Source organism: Lactuca virosa, chromosome 8, assembly GCF_052849685.1.
Source record: "Lactuca virosa cultivar CGN04683 chromosome 8, Lactuca_virosa_CGN04683_v6, whole genome shotgun sequence".
Lineage (NCBI taxonomy): Eukaryota > Viridiplantae > Streptophyta > Magnoliopsida > Asterales > Asteraceae > Lactuca > Lactuca virosa.
Window position 1 is genome coordinate 143,656,216 of NC_136433.1, and position 9,789 is coordinate 143,666,004.

Consider the following 9,789-nt stretch of genomic DNA (forward strand, 5'->3'; position numbering starts at 1 on the left):
TAGATTTATACCTTAGATTGGTTGCCAATACAAAGTAGATAACGGATCTATACCATTCTTCTTGATCCAAGCTTCTCAATCTTCAAGTTTCCTTTCAAAAGAGCACCCAAAATGACTTCCAAGCTCACACACTCACACAATGGGGAGATTAGGGTTTTTCTCTGGTAAGGGGACGATGAAAGGGGTTGTGAATGAACCATAACATTCTTTAAATAGGGTTTAAACCCTAAAAATTATGATTTTCATAATCAGCTCCAACTCGTCGAGTTGGGTACTCCAACTCGTCGAGTTGGTCCCATAATCCACGCAGCCATAAGGGTTCCTACACGACGAGTTGGGGCCTTCCAACTCGTCGAGTAGGCTTTCTAAAATGCCCCAAATCCCTAGAATCTCATCCTTGGAAATCGGGATGTTACATCTACGCATCCTCTTTTCCTAGAAGACGGGATGTTCGATCTCATTTTTATGCCTCCTCCTTCCCATCCATTGTGTTCTTCATACCCCACCCTCACCACCGTCTCCTTCCTTGTCCTTGCCTCCGCCGGTAGTCATCGTCAGTCTTGCCTCCGTTGTGCACGTCGCTGTCTCTATTCCCCCTCTTCCACAAGTATGCTTTTATCTCGTCTATCTTCTTTTCCATCTCGTTTCTTTGTTACTTCTATCATGTTATCGAATCATATGAAGAATCTATTATAAAATTACAAACATGATACATACTATATATAGAGAAATTGATTGTAGTGTTCTTGAGGAATTGTTCAAGTTCTTTGTAGATTAGATGCAATAATCTATAAGAATCACATCACGTTTTTAGTAGTGTTTTTTTTTTGTTTTTTTTTTTTTGCATTTATACAATTGTTCGACTTGTATATTGCATTATTCTTTTAGTATTTTAACTAACTTGATCTACATTACTTGTCGATTTCTAGAGTGTTTTTAGGGATCAATTTTTTTCAATTTTTGTTTTTGGGATTTGGATTGTTGTTTAGGGTTGATGAGATTGAAAATTCAGGGTTTTTAGATATATAATGTGTTTTATGAATTGCTTTTCTTGGGATTATAATGATTTTAGTCAAATCATGAAGCATATAGAGAGTTTTGAGAATTTAGTCCACTATTTGATTGTGAATACAAAGTGTTACTCTAGCTCAAGAAAGTGCTCTCGTCTCTTTTAAAAGTTGAATTCGTGTTTGTGGTATGTCATTAATTAAAAAACACTTCCTATGATCATTATTGGATTGAATTTCTCTTTTGGAAATCTTGTGTGATGCTAATGTAAAAATGTTTGTACTAGCTTGTTATAGTCAGGAGGAAGGAAACATTGTCTAAATCCAATTATGAGGAGGGCATAGCCAAGTTCATAACACCCAAACTGAAAGGAGAAATGTATTTTTTTTTGTAAATGATATGTTTATTCAGGAAACATTAGGGTATGCTTGATTTTTTTAAATATGATTGAATATGATTTCTATACTTGAACCTTTCTTTTTTGCTGATTGAATCTCGTTTCTATGTTATAAAATGTTTAAATCTTATGTTTGGCTGCTTTAATATTACTCCTACTTTAAAGAATGTTCATTTGATTTGTTAATTTTTGAAAATTGTTCATTTGATATGTACTTAATTTGAGGTTTTATGAACATTTTTATACCGTGAGTTTCCATGGATTTACAACTGGCATGTTTATTTTATTGTATAAAGTATGAAACATTTTATATTTTTAGAGAAGTTGGGATTTTCTTATTTTAACTGTGATAGTTTGTGATTTATGGTTAAGAATCTTATGAATTCATAAAAGATGTGATGTTATGTTCGTACATCATTAACATGATAGAATTATGCAAATAACACATGTTGATAAAAAATAATTGAGAAAAAAACTCTTTTAAGTTAAAAAAAAATAGTTTATTTTAGCAATATGCGGATTTAAAAACAATAATCTTATTCTTATCGACCACATACGTTTGGTCAACCTCTTCTTCTGCAGATGTCTGCATATATGGTTCACAGACTGCAAATCTTTTACCTCTTAAAAAACAAAACAACAACTAAGAATCAAGTGATTTTGTTGATGATTTGAAGCCTTATATGAATATGCTTTAAATTCTTGAAACGTTTCCATCACAAATGTTAGCCGAAAACTCAAAAATGATGGTGTGTCTTATGAAAAGTGTCATCATACACATAGTGTTGGTCGGAAACTCAAAAATGATGTTGGCCGGAAACTAAATAATATATCTCCGTGTCATGCACCGAGTAACTCCACCACACAAGCCTCACAAATGAAAATTTTCACTTCAGTTGCTCAACAATTCACTCAACATATGCAATAGGATTATGATAAAACAATGTTGTCTTGTGGTCCCACTTACTAACCCGCACCACCCGCCAATTCAGTTTCGATCCCTCATGAGTTCCAAACAATCCAATTAATGAAGCACATGACGAAAGTGATGACCAACAAGGTTCCAACGAAATTGTTATTTGGTAGTTTGGTTTGTGTAAAACATTGAACAATTTTCTATGACACATTTGATGGTTTGATATTGTAACATAGTTGTAACACCCAGTTTCCATAACATATCCATTTAGGGTTTCAAGGGGTCAAAGGCATGGTTTTTAGGTAAAGTCGGGTGTCACGATGTAACCATAGGGAGGTCACGACATGACATGTGGAAAATGAAATGCATCTTCGGGATGGCTTGTCATGACGTGACAAGAGAGTGGTCACATCATGAGTATGGTTGCAGCCCAAGCCCACAAATTTTAGGGTTTTCTCCATATTTAAGGACCTTATTTCATGACCTAGGGTATTTTCTTCAGCCTCCACTCAATTCAAACGAAACCCTAGCCCCATTTATGAGTTCTTGAATCTTTGGTGGTGTTTTGGTGACTTGAAGAAGAAGGGATCATCTTTGGTGCATTGGTCCATCTTGCAAGCCTCAATACCATCTTCTAGCAACTCTTCTGGACCTTTGTGTGTATTCAAGCTTCATGCTTTTTGGATTCTTGTTGCTAGATCTAGAGTTTTATGCATTATTATCCATGGTTAGATGAGTTAGAGTGTTGGGATTCCATAAAGTTAGCAACTTTATTGGTCCTTAGAGTCCCTTGGTGACTATATGTGGTAGATCTGGAGTTTGAGTGATGTTCGAGCTCATGCTTGAGGTTTTTACCTCCTTTTCTTCATAAGTGACCAAATTTGAGCTCAATTCTTGCATAGGACATGTAAGACCTTAAAGAATCAATTTTTATGGCTGTTGGGGTGATAGGAAACCTTTTGGGGGAAATGTTTAATGGCTTAATGGATTTAGGGTTTAATTTATCAAGATGTCATTTAGCCAATTCCCATGACGTGACATGATTCCTGTCACGTCGTGAAGATTAAAGAGTCTTGATTATTTTGTATTTTAGATGGTCACGACGTGACCAAGAAATTGTCATGTTGTGAGGAGCAATTGACATGTTAACCGTCGACTTTTGTTGACCTTTGACCGTTAATTTTTTTGACCAGTTTGACTTTGAGTCAAACTTGAAGGATTTGGGTTGTTGATTAGGATTTTACCATGTATTGGTGCTAATAGGTTTATGGGAGAAACCAGTGCAAAAAAGGGAGCATGTCGTAGTGTTTCTGAGTTCTTCGATTCATGTGAGTTTTCCTCACTGTTCCCATGGGTCGAAGGCACCAATGCCGACCCACTAGATTTGGTTTTGTATCATTGTGTATAGGATGTTGCTATGTAGTAGGGATCTGCTATATATATATATATATATATATATATATATATATATATATATATATATATATATATATATATATATATATATATATATATTCTTGTGTGCTAAGATGTAGGAGTAGTATTATGCTGGTTAGACTACCGGTAGACTGTTTATCGTCTAGTGGGAAGCCCTAGGGGCTGTATGTGAGCATGTAGGATGGACTGAGAGCTCTTGATCTAGACTTTCTTACCTGTCCCTTGTTTGTTTGTGGCTCTATAGTAGGACCATTTGTTCGGGTGTCTATCTCACATCTGGTTACGTGTGGTTATGCATTCCTTGGAGATTTGTTTGTAGTGGAGCAGTGTGCTGTGAGGGGCTTAGTAGGCATTAGTGAACTATTCGATAGGTAGATCGATAGTTGCCTGTACTTATATGCCTACTTGATTTCTTGTTTGTTTATATGTCGACATATTGTGGCGGATGAGGTTGAGGCGGTCCTGCTGTGTGTTGTAGGCCAAGATACCAGGTGCGGGCCGACTGTAAGCCGTAGACACGAAGGCTCGGGTGGAGCGGTTAGGTTGAGGTAGCTGGCCAACATACCCATAGAAATCCAGTTCGATAACTATGGGCCTAGTATGCATACTTGGATATGTTTTTGTGGTGTGTGATATTTTTGGGAAAACTCACTAAACTTTGTGCTTACCCAACTGTTTATGTTTTTTAGGTTCCATCGGTGATTGTAAAGGCGAAGTCGTGACTGTACATATTCATCAGCAACATTGAGGATTCCACGTGTATTATATTACTTTGATTTTTAATAAATGTAATTTGGAACAAATGATTTTCTTAACATGAATTTTATAAATGTGGGATTTTACCTTAATAAAAATGAAAATTTTATGTTCTGAAAATGAGACGTTACAAAAGTATGGTTATTTGTATTAGAATTGAACTAAGTTTGTATGAACTTTCAATATTTTGTTATAAGATATGGTGTTTTACAATGTCCGCGTTTGAAAATAACAACAAAACAAATAAAAACAGAGGGAAAAGTAATATGTACAATGGTAAAAGCGTGACCATGTTGTCGCTAAACTTTATCATTATAAAAAACAAACAAATAACAAAGGCATGTCGTCGATATATATTATTATTATTTTTTTATTAAATCATATATAGATAAACAAACACACATATAACGAGCAGGTTGTAGCGACGATAGTTGTGTGGACAACCATATTTTTTGTAGTGATTTTAAACAAACAAGCCCAAAAACTCCCTAAAATTAATAGTTATGACATATCGAACCGAGACATATTTTTACACTTATATCATATCATAATGTTGATGAAAGTGGCAATATTGTATAATGTTTGGTTCTCGAAACTGTAACTTTGAGCAACAACATATACAATTGAAATTTTATACACTTACATAAACACGATTAAGATGATAACCTATTTATCAAATGTTTATAAAATAAGATAATATCAATGGGGTACATGCTTCTATATTTTCCTTTAAGTAATTTAAATAATGACAATTAAATCTTACAACAATGAACCGGGACACGTATTAACTAGAAATCAACAAGATTTATGACTTTAAATCACTCTTTTATAACTACACTTTGACTTTCATTAAGCAAAATCAAACATGTAGGATGGCGTCGAAGCATAATTAGTAATTAGTAATTATGTATTGGTCTCCTATCGAAGTGTGATGATGTATTGTAACGTAATATAACTTTAAACTCATTCTCATATTATTAATATTAATTATTGTTATAGTTTTGTTTGTCATTAACTTATGGTCCTGAATAATTAATTCATAATTAATTATGATTTTCTTGGTATTGGTCTATAAACCCCATCTGCATCTTCATTTCTCATCCCACCAAGAAGTTCCCATCTTTCCCGATTATATCAAAAGCAATTAAATTTCGTATATCTCCCTCTTGCTGATTAAAAGATTTTATTTGTTCTTTATTTTTATATTTTTTTTGAAGATTATGAATGAAAGAGAGAGATGCGATACAACATTAGGTCTTGGGATTGGAGTGGGGATCAAACGGGAGAGGCAATCAAAGCAAAACCAGAGGAGTTTTTGGTTGGATCTTTCATTACCACTTCATCCAAAGATTGAAGCTAGTGAGCATGTCCATAGTTACGATAATGAAAAAGATGATCAAGATTCTTTTAGTTCTAAAACCATCGATGATCAAAAAGAAGAAGAGAGAGGAATAAAACGAAGCGCTAGCAACACTAATGTCTATAATAACAACAGTGATGGATCAAGAAAGAAGTTAAAACTCACAGCGGAACAAACTACGTTGCTAGAAGATAGTTTCAAAATCCATTGCACCCTTAATACGGTAAGTCCTCTTTTTTCAACCATCAAGATTTTGAAAGTTCTATATATATACAAGGTATTATATATACACAATATATTGTTGGGAAGCTGTCAATATGCATATCATCGTGCAAACACAAGTACTTATGAATTTGGTAATGAAAATGTAAAGTTAAATGACAATATAATTTATGATCCTTGTAGTTTTAATTTATTTTGATTTCATTAATCTGTAACTGATTTTTCTTGCTTTTTGTTAATAAAATTCCAAAATGTATATATGACGAATTTTACTCACGTAATTGCAGGGCCAGAAACAAGAACTTGCAAAGAAATTGAATCTTCTTCCACGACAAATCGAAGTTTGGTTTCAGAATAGAAGAGCAAGGTATTCTCTCTCTCTCTCTCTCTCTCTCTCTCTCTCTCTCTCATACAAAAAAAAAAAAAAATAGAAAGGCTTATCGAAAGGAAACACTATGTTATAATGGTAACATCCGGACGAAACATGTTTCATTGACCTATCTGTTTATCAGTTTTGTGAGATTTGGTTCAATAACGTGCAGTAAAGAAAACAAAACAAAACCGAAAGAACAAAGCGATGAAGTGAACAGATGATAAAACCCTAATATTGATCTGCGAGATTCATGTGTTTTCTTGTCATTAGAGAACATGCAATGCCATATATATAATTAGTCCGTTCTTGTAATCATGTTTAGATGCTTTTGATGGTATATAATTAGAAAGTTACTAGTATAATATTAATGATTATTATCATGCTTTCATGCTACTGCGAATTAGTTGCAAGCGTTTAGTAATTCTTGAAGAAAATTAGGTTAATAGTTGTCTCCGTTGGATTTCAAACATCTTTCTTTTACGATTCTTACCTTTAAAACACATGCTTCTGAATGTAATTACATTTTTATATATAACAAACTCTAAACGTTACAAAAGTTATTAGTGATTGTTTCAAATATCATTGCGTAATACAGGACAAAGTTGAAGCATATCGAACAAGAATGTGCGTTGTTAAAGAAATGTTGTGAGACCCTAAATGACGAGAACCGTAGATTGAAGAAAGAGCTGCAGGAGTTGCGGTGTTATTCATTAAAGTTTGATCATCATCAGCCACCACACTCGCAGCTACCTCTCTACGTCCGATATCCGACCACATCAGAGATGCATCATCCATGCGACAAACTTGGAAAATCCGGCCAAGATACGAAAACGGTAGTACTCGAGAATGGCGGCAGCATAACTCAGATGCATGGTAATTATAAAAAGAATGCTGCGGATAAATTGTCATAGGGTGAAAACACAACTGCTTTGATTATTTTTCAATAAATAATTTGAACTAGGACTGCTGAGTATAGGGTGTTTGGCAAGCCTTTAATAAACCCATGATTATGTCCGCAGCCGGTTTCTATTAAACCCTACAAAATTAGGGCTTGTCACAGTGAGTATTCATACATAATGATGAAGAAATCATGAGGTTTGCTTGAGTTAAATAATATTCTTTTATATGGAAAGTAATTTGTACAACGATTTTAATATTTACATAATAATTTATTATGTTTTACTAGGTTACAACCCGTGTTTACCCACGGGTTAAAAAGAAAAATAATATTGATAATTAAAAATACGATGGAATATCAAAGATTTATATATTTTTAATAAAGTAATAAGATATAAGGCTTCTCTTTTTCATTGCAGCTCTAGTTCACTGAATCTTCTTTATGTTCTCTTGGTTAAATAAAGTTGAACCCAAAATCACAAAGTGTTAACCAAGTTACACCTGATCTTTGTATGTGTAGTGGACTTTCCGGTTAAAACCTTCAGGACTCGAAGAAGCATGAATACTCATTGCAAATGGAGTTAATTATGCATTTAAAGCCTAACAGAAAGTAACCAAATTGACAAAATGAAAAGTCGTTTCTTTTATCAAATTTTGCAATAAGTTATAGCTTTGAGTCAATACCACAGGTCTGCACTACAATATATTATATCGGTTTAAAGCAAGAAAATTCAAAACCAATTCAAAAGCATAAAATATACTCCCACCAAATTTATTTAAATATGCATTTCAAGCAATGGAAACTCAATTAGCAAATTTATTTAAAAAATATACACTGCAACCTTTTTTCTACCCTAGTGGATGTTAAATGTTTTGAGATATCAAGTGCAACAATGAACTTAGAAAATACCTATTTTACAGCCCTAGCTTCCGATAACCAAAAAAAAAGGACAAATATACCCTTCTCATCTTATGTGTTTCTCCCTGTTTAGCATCAACGCAAGAAGAAAATCGAAACCTTGAAATTCAAATCGCAGATCTGATTGACACCGAAAGTTCTAAAAAACAGGGGCGACTCTTTCTATGTATATGTATCTTCTCTCACATCTCAATCTGATCCTCAGTTTTAAGTCGAAAAACTGATGATGAGCAGCGACTTTAGATGGGGATGATAGAGGTAGAGAAATCCAAGTAACTCTAAATCTGCATGATGGGATATGAATTTTTAGAAAATCGTGAAAACCAAACATCAGTTATGAGATTAAAATTTTCAAGACTCAAATCTAAGAACAAATTTATGAATCTAATATCAATTGTGAAGAAATCCAACAAAATAAACAACCACTTATCAGATTAAGAGAAACCTGTCGATTTCATAATGTCAGGCCGTTTGAAACTAAACATAACCAGAGGAAGAAGCAGCAGGGAGGCGGTGGACGTAGAATCAAGCACCACATACTATTAATTAACCGTAATCATATTTGAAAAATATGTGTTCATTAAAAGAGGGTTTGTTTTTAGGGAGAGAATGATCAAATTTGAAATAAACATCAATCTCGATTCACAAGATCATTAGTTTCATGGAATTATTAGAGCCGTGAATTTTGAAAGGAGTTAGACGTCATGATAGGGTTTAAGGTGCTAGAGAACACAAATATGAATTAATTGGTAAATCCGAATGTAATTAATGGATCAGAAAGACATATTCGGTATTTCACATTCTCTTTTTAAGGGGTTAATGAGATGCCACATGGCAATAATGAGATTCTTTTATTATAACAGGATGTTTTATAAGGGTTATATGCATTAATTAATACATTGAAATATATATAATTATTGTCGTTGGATAAAAAAAAGATTGTATGTTGTCCTTTGAAGTAAAAAAATATTATGTGCATAAATTCAAATAATTTAAACTATATCAACTATTAAATTAATATCGTACTTGATAAATAAAATTATATTTTATATAGAAAAAAACACTAACACATAAAACTTGGAACTTTTTGGGTTTTAGCACTAACTATTATCTTTTACCTTTTTTTTATACTTTGATTATGCTATATAGTAGTAATATTTAACATATCAGATAAAAAAAATATATTTAGATAAAGTATATAGCTATAAAAGTTTTATTAAGGCTTATAAAAAGATCAATTGTAAAAATAATATTAGATTTATTTTTAAATTCAAAATTTTTTAATTAAAATTTAATTATTTCCAATGCTTACACTATGTTACAACTCAAAGTAGTAAGTGTCACATCATTATTACATTTATCTTAACATCTAAATAAGAGACCATTCCAATGGTTATAAATTGAGCTAGATTATCCTTATCTATCTAAAATAATTTATAAAACATCATCGTTTAATTAGTCTATTTTTAAACACAAATTATATTTTAATACAAATGTATAGATA

At 32.8% G+C, this 9,789-nt stretch overlaps 1 protein-coding gene across 1 annotated transcript; it reads left to right on the forward strand.

The window, feature by feature from the left end:
- The first annotated feature begins 5,681 nt into the window (after positions 1-5,681).
- On the forward strand, positions 5,682-7,583 carry LOC145134379 (homeobox-leucine zipper protein HAT22-like). Its single transcript, XM_079069232.1, has 3 exons — positions 5,682-6,097; positions 6,384-6,463; positions 7,065-7,583. Exons 1-3 carry the CDS (start codon positions 5,735-5,737, stop codon positions 7,378-7,380), a joined length of 759 nt encoding a protein of 252 aa, XP_078925358.1. The 5' UTR covers positions 5,682-5,734; the 3' UTR covers positions 7,381-7,583.
- Positions 7,584-9,789: the final 2,206 nt, after the last annotated feature.

Coding starts and splice junctions, on each gene's coding strand:
- LOC145134379 (XM_079069232.1), top strand. CDS start 5,735: ATGAATGAAAGAGAGAGATGCGATACAACATTAGGTCTTGGGATTGGA. Junction 6,098..6,383: donor TCCATTGCACCCTTAATACG/GTAAGTCCTCTT, acceptor ACGTAATTGCAG/GGCCAGAAACAAGAACTTGC. Junction 6,464..7,064: donor TTTCAGAATAGAAGAGCAAG/GTATTCTCTCTC, acceptor TGCGTAATACAG/GACAAAGTTGAAGCATATCG.